The sequence below is a fragment of the Vulpes lagopus genome, chromosome 8 (genome assembly GCF_018345385.1).
Source record: "Vulpes lagopus strain Blue_001 chromosome 8, ASM1834538v1, whole genome shotgun sequence".
Lineage (NCBI taxonomy): Eukaryota > Metazoa > Chordata > Mammalia > Carnivora > Canidae > Vulpes > Vulpes lagopus.
The window spans coordinates 46,186,406-46,206,287 of NC_054831.1; the positions used below are offsets into that span (position 1 = coordinate 46,186,406).

Genomic DNA, 19,882 nt, shown 5'->3' on the forward strand with positions numbered 1-19,882 from the left:
AATCCTTTACACACACACACACACACACACACACACTATACCCCCACAAGTCAAAAATCTGCAACTCAGAAAAAATGCATTATGTGAATTTAAGAATGAAAAAATATAGAAATAAGGAGGACATCTAAGAGAAACAGGATGTAATCGGAAGGAAATTCTCCTGTGTGACAGGTTCCCTTCAGGACACACCTTTAATGCCCTAAGGAGTTCTCAGGTATACTCTCACTGATGTAAGAGGGCTATATCTCTTCAGACTGCTTTTCTTGTTGTTCACTAGTCAAATTTTTTGTCTGTTTTCTGTTATCTTTATTCTACTGATTCAAAGTAAAAGTAGTATCAAATAATTGGGGGCTAGAAACTTGCTTAGCATTTGTTTTAAGGTTAACCATTCCTACCTCCCTAAGTCTCTGTTTTACTGCATTCACACGCTGATTTGCTTACTCACTAACATCTCTTAGGATGCAGAACCCTGGGACTCAGAAACTGACAGGAAAAAAAAATCATCAGGATAATTAGCTCTGCCACCACTATCTCTCAGTAACTTTGGTAACCAGGAAGTTACAACATAGGTCTAGCTTAATAAATGAAAGTTGACAATTAAGATCATCAGATAGATACTGTAGGCCTTCAGATATTCTAACTTGGAATGTCCAGATAACAGAGGCAAAGTTATTTATATATAAGTTGAATGTTACCTAAAAATTGAGGATAAAGCAAAATATACAGCATTTAAGAAGGAAGAACTCAAGATTCTAGAAAATTCTAATAAAAATACAGAAACAAAATTCTAAAAGCTGAAAGTTTTTCAGAGAAAAATATTATTTAAAAAAATTCTAAACTAAACAGAAAAATTTTATTATAATTGTTCAATGGAATAAGAGAACAAGTGCTGTAGAAGGAACAAGTTCAATGTTATATAGATACAGATAAACTCATACTCAGATCATATCTGCTGAAGCCTAACTACTCTGTGCAATACAGTTTGCATATGGTTAATGAACAGTCTTTCCCTAATAAAACTAGTAGTTTTTACAAGATTTCTCCATATTTATTTTATGTAGTTTTAGTTACAGAATGTAACTAGGAATTGAATCAATCTGACATTTGTATTTAGGGGGAAAATGTCTTTTAAACATTCTGGATTCTCTAAAATACATTTTGCTCAGTATTTTCCCCTTAATTTTTAAGCCCATGTGTATTTCAAGGGAAATTTAATCCATATGTCCCTGACTCACTCACACTTAACTCATCAAAATATTGTTTAGTAAAAGCTATTTGATGTTGAAAAAGCCTTATGAGTCTTTATAAGTCTTTTTTCTCTCTCTTTGAATTAGGAAGTTGCTTTGCCAGTCATAAATAGTATACCCAAAGGGTTCACATTCAGCTTCAAACAGAGAATTCACAGAGCTCTTGAAGACAACATTAACAACATGCTCATTGCCTACAAAAGCTAAAATATTTAAATTTCTGACTTAATTTTTTGATTCAGTTAAAGGGCTATAAAAATAAAAGCTTTACCTTCACTAGCCTTTTTACCCTGTCCTCATTATTTTTACAATGTGCACAAGACCATTTTAGAGCCTATAACATTTTGCTATAATCCATTATTTCGTCAGTTCCAAAAATGTATGTTTCTTTCAACCATGTAGTCTATAAGAACACTTTTAAGGTACTCTTAATCATAACACATTCCTGCTAACCAAACTATGTAAATTTAAAATATAATAAAAAGACAAATGCAACTATTATTTAGTAGACCATCAGCCATGCTTCAGATCATATATAACATTCTTACATCTTTTCTTAAGAAGCCATCTTTTGTTATGCTGCAAGTGTTTCATGAACCACAACAATGTCTGTTCTTCCTAATACAGTGTTCTAGTTGAGACTCATTTTTATTTTTTACTTGTTTCTCTGTACAGAGGATTTCCCATAAAGTAATTCCTCTAAGACTTATAGTTATACCTATTTCCAACCTGAGAAGCAGGAGAGATCAAGAACAGATCTAAGTTATCAGTACACCAGATCTCTCCTATATGCAGGACTAAACTTTCCTATGCTTTTAAAAAAAAGTATGTGAATGAGCATATTAATCATCTACTGGAAATATATGGGTCATCTTGTTTGTCACACTTGAAGGCAAAGAAATGGATGATAACAAAACTTTTCTTATGGTCAAACTGTGGATGTTGGCAACTTAGAGAAGAAGAAGAGTTGAGTATTCATCATCGCACACTGCCATACCTGTGAGACCTCTGATACTCTCTCTAGGAGACTTTGGAACTAATTCAAACATTATATATAAACTGATTTTATCACTACATTTAGAGACATACTATACAAAAGGACAAATCTTCTCATAGTGCAAATATTTTATTTGATTATTTTATTTCCGTAGCTTGGTGCTACAGTGTCAGAGTGATAGCCTACAGGTCCTTAAGCAGTCAGCACTAAGAACATGCATTTACATGGCCATCAACTTATAAGTGGTTATCACAGTAGAATCTACTTCATCAGTCCAAATCATCAGCCCAATAAATATAAGAACTTTTAATCAGCAAAAAAGAAGGGAAAGTAGACTGAGTTGTTCATCTAAATATTGTTAAGTGTCCTTTTCCAGATAGAATGTGTAGGCAGTTTAGTTGATCAGAATATGACCAATTACAGGACACCTGGCTAGTGCAGTCAGTAGAGCATGGGACTCTTGATCTCCGGGCTGTGAGTTTGAGCCCCACATTGGGCATAGAGATTACTTAAAAATAAAATCCTTAAAAAAAGGCGGGGGGGGGGGGGGGTGGATGATGACTGATTGCAGTGTTTCATGCTTTTTTAATCCAAAATTCTGTTGGATTTTTTTTCATTTTAAGTTATTAATGCTAAATATAGTTGTAGTATTATTCCTTCAATTTGTATATAAAATAGGAAAGTTAAGAACCAGATATCACAGAAAAAAATCTTCCATCTAGGATTAATCTAGGAAGAGGAATCTCAATGTACCAACCAGTTTTCAGGGGGAGAGCAAAATGAGTTTGATAGGTAGTAAAGAGGTATGTGTGGTTGGGCAAATGAAGCAGAGAGACATAATTTACATTTGTCGAAAGAAAACAATACTACAGGTGATAATTTTAAAACTGAATTAGATATTGTAGTTCATTTTAAGGTATGGAGATTAGAGTTTAGACATTATGGTATTTACTAATGATCACATCACAAGCAACCACTTTTCTGATTCTGTTAAAGCCCTTGTTCATTCCACCGTATCAGTGTTTGCTTGGTTTTTAATTCCAAGTTGCAACCCATTGGTGGGTAAGCAAATCAGCTATGTGTATCATTACCAGCATATTTTTGTTAAGTTAAATAAAAAAGAGTAAGTTCAAATACAAAATGTCAAAACTCATTGCACACAGTAAAAATTAAGACCTGGAAGGACCTGCCAGGTCCTTATTTTCCGATGCCAGATTCCTACTTGGTGGAGGTTGGATGTGGTTATCCAAGCAAAACAAGTGTAGATATTGAATATTTACTATATGCATGACATTATGGTGGTGCTTGGAGTAAAAAGACACATATGATTAAAGTTTCTGCTTCCAAGGAGGTTATAGTCTAGAGGAAAAACAGACAATGAAAAACAACAGCAACCTAGATATACAAAGGAAACCACAATAACACAAAACAGGACCCTTGACCACCATGTTTATTCTGGAAAGCCTTCCTAGGATAGGTGTTTCCTATCTTGAGTCCAGAAACATAAGTAAAGGATTTAGGAAATATAAAGAGTTGTTGCCGACTGTGGAAAACATCATATGCCAAAATATCACCTTCCCTGTGAAACAGTAGTTCTAAGTTATTCAGGTAAAAGTATGAGGCAAGGAGTCTCTGAAGTTGAGACTAACAAGCTTGCTGGGGGAGCTTTATTTGCCATAAGAAACCTGGGTTTTTATCCTAAAGGCCATAATGAGGCAATGAAGGACTTTAAGCATGGCAATGATAAAATCCAATTTATATATTTTTTCAAAAATCACTCAGGCCACTGTGTAGCTCAATATTTTAGGATGCCCAAACTTGAGGTAAAAGGCTGTTGTCTGAACTAGAGGTGATGAGAGACTGAACTAAATTTAAATTGGTGGTGGCAACAAAGCAAAGGGGACAGCTTCAAAAAGAACAAAAACAAACAAACCAAAAACACTAATATGTCAGGGACTGTGATAATGGGCTGGATGTGAGGAGTAAGAATGAGGGAAGCCTGTCTTGGGAGTAGGAATGATATAGGAACTATCAAATGTGTTTGATTGAGAATGTGAAGACCGGTGGGTTTCAGGGGAGAGGAGATGATTGGTTCAGCTTGGTCAAATATATAAAGGTTTGGAATTTGAGAGCCAAGTTGGACATGGAGTTTACAATTAAAACCACTGAAATCAGGCAGCCAGGGTGGCTCAGCGGTTTAGTGCCGCCTTCAGCCCAGGGCCTGATCCTGGAGACCTGGGATCGAGTCCCATGTCAGGCTCCCTGCATCGAGCCTGCTTCTCCCTCTGCCTGTGTCTCTGCCTCTCTCTCTCTCTCTCTTTCTCCCTCTCTTTCTCTATCTCTGTGTCTCTCATGAATAAATAAATAAAATCTTAAAAAAAAAAAAGAAACACTGAAATCACCCAAGAAAAGTGAGACTATCTAAGAAGAACAACAGTCCAAAGTCAGAGCCCATCAGGGATACCAAGAAGGAAGTCAAGCAGGAAGAGAACAATAGAGAGTAGTGTACTCTAGAAGTCAAGGAACACTCGTTCAACATTTTTCAAAATGATATTTCTAGGAACACAGGTGTTTTGAAATATGTTAACAAGGGAGAAAAAGTATAACTAAGTGTGTTTGGAAAATTTTGGGTTTAAATATAAATGTTACACAGGGTTTTTTTTTTAATTGATGGATAGAATTTTCCAAGCTTTTAACATATTAATTCATATATATTCCCCTACCACTTTGGCCTAAGTAGAGGATGAGAGTGAAGCCAAAAGGAGTGAAAAGGAGTGAGGAAGAGGTAGAAACTGATACCTAGAAGCTCAACAAAAGAGGGAAAAGGACAAAGAGAAGACAGTAGCTAAAGGAGGCAGCAAGATGGGTAGGACCAAATCCCAAGTAGAGTGATTAACTGGTTTGAACAGAATGAAAGATGGATTTTCTGAAATTGGAGAAAAAGAGGTGGTGACTAGTGCAGAGATGGAAAGGTCTTTAGGGCACCCCCGGTGGCGCAGCGGTTTAGCACCGCCTGCAGCCCGGGGTCTGATCCTGGAGACCCAGGATCGAGTCCCGCGTCAGGCTCCCTGCATGCAGCTCACTTCTCCCTCTGCCTGCGTCTCTGCCTCTCAGTCTCTCTCTCTCTCTCTCTCTCTCTGAATAAATAATTTTTTTTAAAAAAAAAGGAAAGGTCTTTAGATAGAGGAGGACATCAAAATAAATGACAAATTTTCATTTTTCTCCAAAATACGAATTCTTCATTTATTATACAGTTCAGATGCACAGATGTTGATATGTGAATTTTCTAGGAAGGAGCTATATATTTAACTATCTTCTCAGCAAGATGTGTGACCACCAGAAGGGATAAACACCGCTGCCCCACACACTGTAATAACTGAGCTTTAATATTTGATTCCTTAAACATTCCTGAAACAGCTCACATTGGCAGCTATGTGGGTGTTTTCAGTTGCATCTCACACAGGCCCCTGCTTTACACATCTTAATCACTGGCCGGTCCTACTTACTCCTGTTCACGTGCTGCATCTGTGTGTTTGTGCAGACTCAACTGCCCTGCTCACAGTGCTCTTCCCTTGCATATCCACCTGTATGCATACTACCCATCCACTATGGCTCACTTCAAATGTTGCTGCTGTCATCCTGTCCCAACTACACCTACTCCCAAGAAAGACTGGATGGGAATCATCACAGTTCAGTGAATGTCGATGAATATTTTTCTGCCCCTCTCTTGTTGGGAGGCAGTGTACATAAGTTAAATGCCCTGACTTTGAAGTCAGATAATCACATCTGAATCTTGTCTCTACCATTTACTAGTTGTATGACCTTCCCTAAATTACTTCAGCACTTAGTCGCATTTCCCATCTGTAAAATGGACACAAACAGCAGTACCTCTCTCGTAGGTTTGTTGTTATGAGGAATAAATGAGATCAATTCATATAAATAAAGTGCTTTAACAATCCTTAGCTACCCTTCCTCCCTTATGTCCTCTCCATTCCTATATGTTTCTTATCTTTACTATGTCCTATAAGCTCTTGAGTAAAATTCATGTCTCATACTTTACTATATGCTCTTAGTACCAAACCAAAAACAGTGAATAATTTTTGTTGACTACATGAATGAATGAATGAATGAATGAATGAATGAATCCTGAGTTAAATATATTGCTCTAAGCATTTAATTTACAAAGAAGGAACAACTTGGTAGGAAAAATATGGCAGTTAAAAATTATGCCATTTAAAAAATAATAGTATGCATGTGACCTAGCTAGAATGACCAATTACATTATAACTCGTGTTGGTTTTCAGCATTTTTATTTATATTTTCTCCAAAATGGACTGTCTTTCATGTTTTTAAAGAACAATTTGAAATCAATTCCAGAAAAATGTAAAGGATGTGATCTGTTCATGTAAGTGGCCTTTTTACTATGACATGCAAATGGGACAATGGTGTATATCTTTTTCTATATGCAATCCCATAAAGACAGATTTCAGGGGCTTCCTGTGTGGCTCAGTGGTTTGGCGCCTGCCTTTGGCCCATGGTGTGATCCTGGAGTCCCGGAATCGAATCCCACATCAGGGTCCCTGCATGGAGCCTGCTTCTCCCTCTGCCTGTGTCTCATGAATAAATAAATAAAATCTTAAAAAAAAGAAAAAGACAGATTGCATAGTATGTGACAGATACTGTGTTAGATAAGAAGATAATGCCCTTTTCTGTAAGTAGCTATGCCAAATGGTAGAAACAGACTTCTGTACACATCTATTTAATAAATTATAAGGCTACAGTAAAGATGCACCCAGGAAACTATAGGAATAAGAAAGACAAGGCATTTACTCCAGCCAAGGGATACAAAGACTTGGTTCTCCTAGTCCCATAGATTTAAATCATCTCCTCTGGTTTATTCACTCATCTAGTCTAGTAGGAATTTACTCTTCTCAATCATTAAATGATATCCTAGTGCCATAAAAGAGTCACTACCCTTCCAGAAAGTGAAAAATGTATTCCATATGTTGAACTAAATGTGATATAAGTAGAAACACAAATCTCATCTGGATCACCTATTGAATCAAAAGGCAGAACAAATTATCACAATGGACATTAAAACTATCACTTTTTCAGTATATTTTTGTGCTAAAAAACCTCAGTTTTATTTTACTTAGACCATATTGCTGTATATGCTTTTTTTCCTGTGAAATCATTGTCTTCGTGGAAAATGCACTGGTTTTTGTTGATTTATTTTTAACATAGGATTATCTGTTCTACAGTAAATTGGAAAACTCAAGTGGCAGGTTAAAACTAGAGCCTATCAGATTATCTCTTGTACTTTTAAAACTTATTTATTATAAACACATTAAATAAGATGAGATGTTAGGTAATAGTAGTGCAAAAATAAGTGTTCTGCCATGATGAACAAATATTTTGTTAAAATTCAGTCTTCATTTGTGCTTGTGTAGAGAAGGCTCTATTCCTTCTGTTTCTGTTTCAGACTCTGTTGAGTTTTACCAGAAGTAGATTTACTCAGCTCTGAAAACACTGATGTGGCTCTTAAACATATGCCTCATTTTGTACAGTAATAATCTAAGGAAATCAGTGCACTATGGGGATGAGTGGTTATTGTCCATCTCAGTCTAAAGATAGATCATGAGCTTTGTATAAAATTTGTGTTTGTAACAGATAGTGTGTGTGTTAGGGAGTGAGGGAATAATGCTGGAAGTTAAATTCATAATACTTGAGATACGTATTCTGTTAGTGGTTCATGTTGTATTTTTTGACTCAAGCATAAACAGCATAAACTCAAGCAGAAACTACTTTCATTCAAGTTTTTGAAAACTTCAAAGGATTATTATTTTGGTGGTATATTTGGACCACTATCAATATTTTCTGTACATGAAAGAATCATTGTCTAGAGATTTTGTTACTATACTTTCTTTTTTCTTGGGGCATTTCAAATGCCTGAAACCCAGGGAACTATTCTGGATAATAGAAATCTCAGATCTTCTGCAGCATTTCCACCTATTCCCTCTCCCCCAGGCAAACACACAAACACCTCCATTTTCTTCATGCCTAAAGTTTCCTTAGGATTTCAAAACAAGTTTCAACTTTCTTATATTCTTCATTAGTTTAAGTTGTTTTGAAATTAAAGCATGTTATTCTTTTAATTCTATGGGACAAATGTTTATTTTTTAACTATTTATTTATTTATTTATTTATTTATTTACGAGAGAGCAGGAGCAAGAGCAAGAGCACAGGCAAGGGAAGGATCAGAGGGAGAGGGAGAAGCATGTTCCCTGCTCAGTGGGGCTCCATCCCAGGACCCTGGGATCATGACCTGAGCCAAAGACAGATGCTTAGTGGACTGAGCCACCCAGGCCCCCCAAGAAATGTTTTCTTTAAATTGATATTGCCATACTTAAAAATAATAGACGTCCAATGCAGGCAAATATTTTACATATATTCAGTCACTCGTGCTATGAGTCGTTTTCCTACAAATTGTATCAGAGTATAGAAGTAATTTTAAGAATGATTTCTTTTTTATGTTTTTGTTTAAAAAATTTTTTTGGAATGATATCCTTTTGGACTAAATACAAAGAATTTCAGATTAGTTCTATTTCTTTGAAACAATGTCAGGATTTTAAGTTGAATAATTTTATAAAAAGTAATCAGTGTTTCTTATCCCCAAATAATTGTCTTTTATCACATTAAAGTGTTCCTAAAGCAAATTGAACATGTGGTTTCAAAGTAATTGAGGTTGAAGAAAATCTGTATAGTTAATAAAACTTTTATTCCTACTAAACTAAGCTTAGAAAGCATTTAAGTAATTCTATAATACATTGTAACTTCATGTACACCACATACAGGTTTGGCCAACTGAAATTCATCAAATAATTATATAATGCCAATTTTAATTAAACTTCAACTCTTTCTCCATGTATTTTCTTTGTTGAACTTTATATTGAAACTCAGAATCTTAGCCTTATTTGAAAATTTAATTGCTATAATCTCCTGTTAATACCTAGAATGCTATTGACACCCCCCAAAAATGACTAATTTCTGTATGTGAGAAAAAGAAAAGCAGTCCTTGACCTCTGGAAACTTGCCTGACCCTTAAAAGGAAGCTCTGTATTGTCAGGAGCGAGCCTGAAGTTCACATCTAGGCCCTGGTGTTCCCTTGGTCATAAAGAACCTCACAGAATACCAGGATCAAGCAGGGTCTCAGGATGATGTGAGGCAAAAAACAGCTTCATAATTTAGTGGAAGCATAAGCAAAAGCAAGGTCGTCCTGCATACCACCTAAATACCAAACATCCCCTCTTTCCCCCCATATGAGGGACTACTGCTTCTATGCTAATTACAGCTTTAGCCTAGATCTGGTCCTCCTTCCCTCTAAATAAGATTTATTAAGACCCATAATCACAGAATTATCCCTGCTTCCTGACAGAGCCCAATCCAGAGCAAAGTTGTATGCCTTGAACCCTTCCCAGAATCACTTAGCCAAAGCCCAGATCCTACAAAAGTCCTTCTTGACACTCTTACTAGGTTGCCGGTATCTCTGTCATTGCAATGAGCAGTAAACCCAGCTTCTTCAGCTACAGATGTGTTTCTGGTGGTCTTTGACAGGAGAGTACCTTATCCCCCAAAACTGTGAATATTGAACTAGTAGTTAGGTAAAAATGTTGTTAAAGAACCTTGTAAACTGTAAAGCTCTATTAAAAAGTTGATATATTAGTAAGACTTCCAGACTTGGAATTTTGTTTTCAGTAGAATCATCCAAACCCACAAGTATTTTTTAACATTCTACTTTTAAAATATACTTGATGAATAGTTCCCTTTTTCAAATATATAACATATGTGTTTTCAACTCTAGGTTTACCATCTCAACTGATTAAAGATGCTGTTACCCTAAAGAGTTCATTCACTTGAAGATTCTTTCCCTTATGCTTGGGTGATCTTTGTTCTAGTTCAGATTTTAAATTAGCATTTAAATTAATGTCAAGTAATATCCCTGTCCTTTCAAAAATAGTAAGGGATCAATATTTCTGAAACATTCTGTTGCCAATTCTAGGAGTAAATAAAGCTTATTATTGTTCCTTTAATTACCACTTTGCACCGTGGAATGTTAAAATGTTAAAGACTGTGTTGTCTGCATCAACACAGGGAAGGAGGTTTTGTCCCATCCATTTATTTAAGTGGCCTTCAGTAGCCATCACTTTACTTCAGTCTGTGCTGAGAACATTATTACAATGAACCCTTTTATTGCTCTGGTAGTGATTGAAATAGATACACCTACGTTCAGTGGGGAACACACTACATCAAGCAGAATTGGGAGGTTAACTTTGTACCCAGTTACCTTCTGGAAGAGAATCTGCTAGATCGCTGTCTCTGGAGCACCAGAGAGGACTCTGCCCTTTTCCAAACTATTTTTATTTGGAAAGGGATCCCAGGCCTTCAATTAACAAGACCTTCCATGGAGATCTGCTGGTTTGTGATGGTGCCTTATGTAAACATTTTAATATTAGATCCCTAAAATCCAGAGGCTCCCCCAAAGGGGATTAAAACATAATCCCTCTCTCTATTGCTGTGGTGGATTAACTCCGTGTTCTCTCTGCGCCGCTTTCCTCCCTGAAGGCTCCGACAGACTCGGTGCTCCTTAAACATGCTATGGAATTGGCAGTTGTAATTGGAGATTTCCCAAGGACAGGGGTAACAATGACACACGAGGAAGGCTGGATAGCTCATGGCCCGTCTTTCTTAAAGGAGGACCAGTTCGAGGCCCTGTTAAAACCCCCAGAAAATCTCAATTCAGTAGGATAAGTCTGGAGCACACGCAGAGGGAGGCGCCGTCTCCTTTCAAAGACGCAGAGTTAAGTAGAGAGAGTGTGTCCCCGTCAAAAGTTCGCAGAAATGTGTCCTTTAAAATGCGTTGATGTGTTTCGGGGAAGCCGTGTGTGTGGTTTTGATCATGTGTTTGGTGTTTGTTTGTTTGTCTTCCATTTCACCCCCGATTTGATCGGATGTGTGAAGTCACTCCCTCAGAGACAGGAGTTCGCCATCTTGGGTGTTTCTGACCATTCTCCGTCTCCCGGTGCCAGAAGCTTCTCTTAGACCAGAAATCACCGGCCGCCGTGCGCGGGACGACGCCTTTCCGAGGCCTTAGCGAGGCCCAGCGACGCCGTTTGGGCGTCAGACCCAGCACCTCCCTTCTCCCTTGCCCCAGCCGAGAGTAAAGCCGGATTTCTCCGGAGGGAAACCGAAGCGGCGTCCAGAGGAGCGTCCCGGCGGCTGAAGGGTTAAGGGAGCGGCTCGGACCGGCCCCGCGCCGGGCCCCGGAGGAGGGCGGAGGCCGAGGCCGGGCCGGGCCGGGCCGGGCGGGGGCGGAGGCCGAGGCGCGAGGCGCCGCGCGGCGCGCAGACCCTCCAATAAACACAAAGGAGGGCCTGGGGAATAGAAACCCAAATCCACTTGTAATCGTACAAGAGACTCGGGCATAATTACTTGAGCAGCCTAGATTAAGATCGATGAGCCTCTAAAGCGGCGCGTCAGCCCGGCCGCCTCGCCCTCTGGAAAGGGAACCCTCGTGCGGGGAGGCGCGCCCGGCCCCGCGCCCGGCCCCGCGCCCGGCCCCGCTCGGCTCCGCGGAGGCCCAGGCCCCAGGCCCCAGGCCCCAGGCCCGCGCGCCCCGGGGGCACGGAGGGGCACGGAGCAGGGACCTCTGAGAAGGGGCTCGGCGTGGCCTGGCCCGGCCCTGCCCGGGCGGGCGGGCGGTCAGCGTCGCGGGGGACGCCGACGCCGACGCCGACGCCGTTTGCTCCCCGCCCGCCCCCGGTGAGCGCCGCAGGAGCGGGCCGGGGCCGTGCGCGCCTCCCGCAGCGGGAACGGCCGGGCCTGCCGCAGGCCCGGGGCGGGGGCGGGGCGGGGGCGGGGGGCTACTCCCCGGAAGCCGGAGCTGCTCCGTGGTCCCCGCGCGCCCGGCCGGGCCCGGCCTGCTGGCGGCGGCGGCGGCGGCGGAGGTGGCGGAGGTGGCGGTGCCGGTGCGAGCGGGCGTCGCCGCCAGGAGCCGCGCCGAGGGGCCTGAGCCCGCCAGCCGCGAGGGACCTGCCTTTTAATTGCCTTTATCCTACGGCGGCTGTGACTCATGTGACTGTGCATTTCTGGGCGGAGCTGCAAGGGAACTTAATGCGCCCTTGCTCAAAAAAAAAAAAAAAAAAAAAAGAGAGAGAGAGAGAAGGAAAATTAAGAAAAGAAAGAAAAAGCATGAATCCCTGATTCCCCTGTCTGTCCTAGGGACAGAATAGCAGAGAACGGCTCCGCGGCCGGGAGCCCAAGGGGCAGTCGAGCGACCCCCTTGAGTTTATGTGATTTTAATACGGAATTTTCGACATTAACTCAGGTTGAGGGACTCCGAGGTGAGCACCCCAGGAGCCACACTTCCTAGAATCTTTTACTGAAGATCCGTCTCCCTAGTTTCAGGAGTTGAGAGATGGTACTTCTCGGACGCTTTTCTGAGAATCGTCTTGTTCAAGCGTCTTCCGATTTCGCCACTTTTGACTGATTTGCGGTGAAAAAAATCACTGCTACGATTTCTGTTCTTTTCTACGTAAGACACGTATTTGATACCCGCGTGTGCGTGGATGTGGCGGCCTCAGGACGCCGACATCAGTCTCCCCGCAAAACGCAGCGGGTCAGAGCAGGGGGTCCCTCCGCCCCCACCTAGACCCTCCGCCCCTCCGCGGGCCGCCGCCGCTGCGAGGAGAGTCGGGGCGTCTGGAGGGCTCGTACGCGGCGGTTACGAGCTGCCGTGCTGGGGCCCCTTACTGGGTGTTCCGACCTCTCGCGGCTTCGTGGGGTCGCCTGCCTCTCCTGTCGCTGTACGGGGAGGTGCCAGAGCTAAGCAGCCCCATCTCCCGCGAAGGAAGCTGGCCGCGGGGCACAGGCACCACCTTCTCAGAGCATCTTTAGAGATAAAGACCTGCGGCACCGTTCGGGAGGGAGCGGGAGAGGGCCACAGGGACTGAGCCTGACTCCGGTGCCCTTGCCTTTCAGGCCCAGTGGTTCTCAGTACCCCAGCCCAGCTCATCGCTCCCGTGGTGGTGGCCAAGGGGACTCTCTCCATCACCACGACAGAAATCTACTTCGAGGTAGATGAGGACGATCCTGCCTTCAAGAAGATCGACACGAAAGTGAGTTAGAGTAATTCATATACAGTACTAGTGGCTTTTGTGGCAGGAAGTGGTTTTCGATTTTGCCTGGTTTTAAATGACAGCGGGGGAGGGGAGCACATTTCCATTTTTGTCATAGGAAATAAAATGAATGAAATGACACATGCCCTACCTTACGGGGCTGAGGAATATATTAATGATTCTAAGTCCTGTGTTACCAGAGCGTGCACATCTTAACCGTCTCTCCATGAGTGCCTCTGTGTGCACTTGAGTAGATTTGGTAGGGAAGCCAATTGTTCCAAAGTCTCTGGAGTGCAGCATCCCAGGCTCCCTGGGAAGACTGGGAGGGGTCTTCTGAAATATCTTAAGATGCCTTCCAGTTTCCAAAACTGTACATTGCAATCTGAATTACCATTCATTTGAAAAGTTGTGAGGAAACTGGGGTGGGGGCATTTTAAGTATAAATTCGTCTCCGTTATTACATGCGTTTTCTCATCTCCTGAAGTAAGAATGAGTTTTACATGTGCGTTCAAGAGTAAGAGAAACTGATCCTCTGAGAAGCATTGATTTAAAATGTCTATAGGTAGTATATACTAGCAATCAGATGTTTTGTGTTCTTCTGTGGGTGTAATGCCAGAAAAATACAAATTTGGACAATTCGACATACACAAATATTTATTTGTTTATGATACCTTACTGTGTAGACTTTTAAAACCTGGTACTAGGACAGCGCAACACCTCTGCACTTTCTTTCAAAATCGGTCTGGTGGTTGTTTTAACTTGTATGTCACTGCGCAGTTTGTAAACTTTTTTCCCCCGAGGTTAAGAATCCAGTGCCATGCTAGACGCTCAGGCATCAGTTTACAAAGATCTTTCTTTGCAGTATTGCTCAGAAGCAATTATTCGAAAATCGTCAAAGACAAATGAGCCCACAGATCCAGAACTTTATTATTCATGTGTAATTTTTATATAAAGTATTATTAAACACTATTTGTAGAAGAAGAACTGAAATTCTAAAATCTATCCCTGCCTGAATTAACTATCTACCTTAAGGCCTATAGGTGATTAGCACTTTCAGCACTTGTTGACTATTAAAATACTTGGAAGGACAGTCATAGGACTTCTTGCACTTCTTGCTCCCAAAGGATGCAGTGTTTAAAATGAATCTGAATGTAGTGTATTTGCTTTTTAAATAATTGAAAGTTTGTCTTGATGCTTTTATCATTAGCTTGCCCTGTGAAGTACAGAGAAATTTTGGATTTCTGATGAACTCATTCAGCTAAGGGAACACTTACTGCATTAAATAAGATTTGACATAGAATGGTCAGAAATAATCTTTATTTGATTAGCATAGTTACACAAACTTTGAAACTTCCACTATGACTGTAAGTTCACTTTCTCTCAGTCTTTACCTTCATGACATATTTTTGCCTTATGTTATCAGAAATGCTACAGAACTACCAATCCAGCAGAGTAAGCTTTCAAGGGTAGATTTAAATGTGTCTGTTGTCGAAAGAAAGAGTCTCATAAGTAGACCATTATCTTCTGTAGCTGTACAAAGAGTTTTCTGCAGTATGGTGGGGTTTTGTTTTTAATAATTTCATTAGCACACTCCTCAAAATGTTTAAAATACTCAGGTGGGTTCGGAGCATTCCATCTTTTGATAGGAAAACAATTTAAAGTGAGACACAACAACTTATATTTTACTTCATTTATTAGCTTCTAATTAAATAAAAACCAGCAACAGAAATTAAAATCTAAATCACAAAAGTAGTTATCCAGTGTATTTCAAGTGCATTTTTCAAATATATAATTCAGGTATTCAAGCGTTATTATATAAGCTGAATTCAGATTTCTTTGAATATATTTAAATAACATTTCAAGTATATTTATGGAATGTTAGAAATAGAACAAGCATTATATTCGAAACAAAATGTAAACTTTTTAAAGTTCAGACACTTTCAAAGACAGATAAAAGTACCAGGAGGAAAGCTACCTTTAAATGGTATATCTTTGTTAGTGGAAAACGTCTGGAAGTATCCAAGAAACGGCAATTTAACTTCTGTTCACCAAATCACAAAACACCAACATCCACACTTTCAAAGACAATGTGAGATCACAATATTTGTTACAAATCAAAATATACATTACACATTCCTTCAGATGGTATATCCAAATCGTGTTTACTCACAGACAGATGCACCTAAATCACCAGGATTGCTATAATCCATTGATACTCAGGCAGAGTGTTCGCTGTGGTCTTGCATTACAGCCGGGTTGTTTTCCGGATATTACGGTGTACTTTTCAAGGGAGATATGAAATCCGTCGCAAAGAAGTCTTGTAATACTTGTGGGTTTGGGGGGGTTTTTTTGTTTTGTTTTTTGTTTTTTGTTTTTTCTCCATCCTCTTTCCCTACTTCTTTCTCTCCCCTTGGAGGGGTGGGTGAGATGATGCCTAAACATTGTATTGTTACTCCTTTTTAAGGAAGACATTGTTTGCACTGACAAGTGGAATAGTAGATAGGAATCCAACAGGAAGTGTACACTGAATTAGGTCTTTGAGAGGAGTGATCACATTTCGGCTTTTGATTAAATCATCCTCTAAAGTTTTTCCAAACTTTTCGGGTTGGTCAGGATCTCTCTTGCCAGTCGCCACGTTTGTTTGGCAGCATTCTCCAGAGCCGAATGAGGTTTGCCTTGAAACAGATCTAGGTTCGGTAGGAAGTAGTGAGGACACCGCCGGCACTGCAGGCAGGAGATAAGTTGCAGCAAAATCCCGTTAAGCCGATCACCCAGGCAAGACTCGTCCCAGTCCGACTCCCGGGGGTGCTTTTCACACTCGTAGGAAACCAGAGTCTTCATGTGGTAATTGTTCAGGGGCTGGCCTGGCAGTTCAAGGTGGCGATCCCTTAAGGTTTTGAGGATGGAGAGGCATTTCTTCCGGCAGCCCCCCATCTGCAGTCTGTTCTCTGCTTCGGCGAACTGCAGCACCCAGGCGTCGCTCTCGGCCGAGCTCTGTTTGCCGGCCAGGGAGTGGCACTCCTTGGACAAGAGATTGAACCCTTCTGCCTTGACCTCTGCCACCCGGTTGGGCCCTGGCCAGGGGATGTGGGGGAGAGGCCAGTGGGCAGCACTCCTCGGCCAGATCCCCGTACATTTAAAAGCCGGGGTGATCTGCACCACGTACCTATCTCGGATTCGCAGTTTCACTTCGCTGGTGTCCGCCACCATCTTTACCACATCCCTGTAGCTACATTTGTCTACGGCTTGAGCCACCAGCGTCTGAAACCTGGACCGGATTTTGCGCGCCGAGAGGTAGCCGGAGGCGGTAATGAATTCCACCCAGAGGGACATGCTCCTCTTGCGCCCGTCGCTCAGCTTCAGCACGGCACAGCCGGGCAGCGAGCCGTCGTCCACAAAGTTGAACACCCCCATTTGGTTCAGGTAAAGCACCACCTCAAATTCGGTGGGGGAGATGACCTCGAGGCCCTCGTAGCGATTGTCCATCTCGTTGAGGGAGCTGATGAACCGGGGCTCCTGCACTTCCACTTCTTTAAGCACGTCGGAAACTACTTTGCAGACTTCCCGGATAGTTTTCGCAATGGCAGCTTTCCTGGCTTGGCATTTTTCATTGTAGTATTTATTCAGATGGTACACCAGCTTGGCCTGGGCTGCGATCATGTTGGGGCAGAGATCCGGATTGTACACCGGAGTCTCGCAGTAAGCTGTGGGATCCAATGCGGCTGCTAGAGCTGGAGCCAACTTCGGTGGAGAAACGGGCCGCCGCGCTCAGAGATGTATGGAAAGGCTCTCCGACGTGTGGCAGCGCTGGGCTCCCCGCCGCCGCGCTCCCCTTCCTTGTATCTTTGAGCCCAGACGGTCTTAAAGTGAAAGATCGTCCTCCCCCCTCTCTCGCTCTTTCTTCCTCTTTTAAAGAATCCTTGTGTGAGAGAAACGCTGGGAGAGATCACCTTCTCGGTAATGAAAACAAAAGTTGCGCTGAGACCCAGCAAAGCTCTTCCAGTAGTCAAAATAATCAACCCTTTCCGTATTTATTTACGCTTTCCCGTAATCATTGTGTGTGCTGGACTGTTAATCAGATGGAGGAAAAGTGTGCTGAGTGTGTCGGGGGTGAGTGTGCGTGTGTATATGTCAGAAGCTGCTGCTGTTGGTTTGTCTAAGAGCCCAGATGCACTCGTGTGGAAATTATAAAGGCAGGGCCAGGCAGGCTGGCGGCCAATCGCCACTGGGCTCGTCACGACAGCCTCCTTCAGCTCCAGCCCGGCTAATTAATCCCCCCTCGTGGATATAGGCACACAAACTAAAGGTAGGAGGCTGCTGCCGGCAGAAAACCACCCAGGCCACCTAGACAGTTTTGGAAATCAAGAGGAATCTCTCAGCTTTGGTATTAATTGAAGCATATTGACGTTTTGAAAAGACTTGGCAAAGCGGTTCTCTTCTGTGTTGAAAACCCTGCTTGTCTTTTGACCGCGGAAATGCAAATACAGGTGTATTAATGGTCATCCATCAATTAGCGAACTAGATGGGGTCTTCTAAGACAAAAGTCAGTAACTTGCGTTTAGAGGAAGATAATTAATGTCTGTTAATCCTTGAGGTCTTTTTAAACGCAGGTTGAAAGTTTGCTCTTTCATGTATCTGCAAGTTGGCTTTAGATGGACGGGTGCCTGTGTAATTTTGGGGGATGTTTGTATATGTTAGCATGGGTTTGGATTTTTTTTTTCTTTTTTACATTACGCCGTATTTTATCTCTTTTTCCTCCCCCTCATTTGCAGTTGTTGAAAGGAATCTGGAAATTATTGCTTTGTTAGATGTTGTCTACTCCAGTTTAAGTTAGGATGTTTAAAAAAGGTTTAGCGTTACTCCCCCTCTCCCCAACTGCAGCCCTCTTTGTACTTTGATAGTTTTGCCCAACATAATCAGGACAGTAAGTTTTGTGCCCATTGTAGAAATATTTTAAAAATAACTTATCTTTGTGATGGAGAGACGATTACATTATGAGTTCATAGTGAGCTGTATTTTAATATGTGAAATCAAGGCAAGAGCCTAGAGATGAGACCTACTGGCAGATAACTGTTCTGAAAATGTTCGGGTTTAGGGTTTCTGGCTTGCTTATTGATGTATGATTAAGGATATACCTCTTTCTCAAGTATCCTTAGTGGTGACCTGACAGTAGACTTTCAACTGTATATGATTTCATGTGATTTGGTTGAGGGAAAAAAATCAGGTAAGATTTTGAAAGAAAACTAATTTGCAGTCATCCAGGCTTTTTAAATTTAAGTATCATTTTGGAAGACTTTGAAAGAAATCAACATTTCTACATTTTGGAACCTTGAAACGGGAGGGGGGGAATGGATTTCCATAGAACATGTTTTTGGTTTGGGTCCCCCCACCCCCACCCTGGTGATACCAATTGTGTCCTTAATGCAGAGGAAAGGAAATAAACACCATTTAGGGATTATGTAGTGGTTTTAAAACCTAGGCAGATTTTTCTTGCCTACCTTAAATTTAGATGCCATGTCTTTAAAATTAAGAGTATTTCCAGCAAAATTTTGTTAACTCCTACTAACAGGGTCTGTAGGCATTTTCTTTCGGAGCCACTTTCAACAAGATCTTGTTCAGGGCTCCCACATTTTTTTTTCTCCAGCTTTTGATTAATTGATTAATTAATTAATTAATTTTGCACAGGTACGCGCATCCCAGGGCCACATATTATTTACTTTCTCCTTATCCAAGAGTGATAGATTCTGATTTAGCTTAAAATAGTACATTAGATTTGGGGCTCAGGGCATCATCTCCTCTATTCCCCAGGAGCCTTCCATTCCCCCTGGGAGCAGGGACTGGGAACACCCGGACAAACCCCTCCCCGTTTTGCAGGCTTTGCGGGTGAACGCACTGCTACCTTTTGGCAGCTGGAAGAGGAAGCAGAGGCAAATCCGAGGCGGAGAGCCCGCGCGGCCCCGAAGGCGGAGGCGTGCGGGGTCCCTGGGGAGGCGCCCTCTGCGGCCCGCACCCGGCGCTCGCCCGCTCTCCCTCGCGCCCGCCGCTGCGCGCTCCCGGGCCAGCCTCTTGCCCCTCTGCGGCCCCGGGGGGCGGTGCTGGTGGTTGGCTGGTTTCCCCCCGTTGTGTGCGCGTTACTCCCTACCGTCCTCGGGGTCCTCGGGGTCCCCCCCGTGCTGCAGGCCCCGGCTCCCGGCCCCCGGCCCCCGGCCCCCGGCCCCGCCCGCCGGCTTCCCGCTCCGCGGCCGCCCGCCCTGCGCCCGGCGCGCCCTCCCTCGGCGTCGGAGAGGAGAGGCTCCGCCAGGCCCTCGGCCCTCGGCCCTCGGCCCTCGGCTGCTGGGGCCCCCGCGGGAAGCCCGGGGCGCGGAGGCCGGCGCCGTCGGGGGCCGTGGCGCGGGGGCCGGGACGGGCGCGAGGGGCGCGGGCGGGCCTCGCCGGGGCTGCGCGCAGGTGGCGCGTCGTCGGGG

The 19,882-nt window shown here is 42.8% G+C and overlaps 2 protein-coding genes across 10 annotated transcripts in view; one reads left to right on the forward strand and one right to left on the reverse strand.

The window, feature by feature from the left end:
- NBEA (neurobeachin) overlaps positions 1–19,882 on the forward strand; it is a 664,605-nt gene that overhangs the window by 453,058 nt on the left and 191,665 nt on the right. For all 9 annotated transcript variants that reach the window (XM_041767622.1, XM_041767623.1, XM_041767626.1 and 6 more), the window contains one exon: positions 13,282–13,418. In XM_041767622.1, coding sequence (XP_041623556.1) covers positions 13,282–13,418 — 137 coding nt within the window. The remainder of the gene's footprint in view (positions 1–13,281; positions 13,419–19,882) is intronic.
- On the reverse strand, positions 14,734–18,490 carry MAB21L1 (mab-21 like 1). Its single transcript, XM_041767631.1, has one exon. It carries the CDS (start codon positions 17,076–17,078, stop codon positions 15,999–16,001), a length of 1,080 nt encoding a protein of 359 aa, XP_041623565.1. The 5' UTR covers positions 17,079–18,490; the 3' UTR covers positions 14,734–15,998.

What these genes read in the sequence shown, in the direction of transcription:
- MAB21L1 (XM_041767631.1), bottom strand. Translation starts at nt 17,078, where the DNA reads ATGATCGCAGCCCAGGCCAAGCTGGTGTACCATCTGAATAAATACTAC.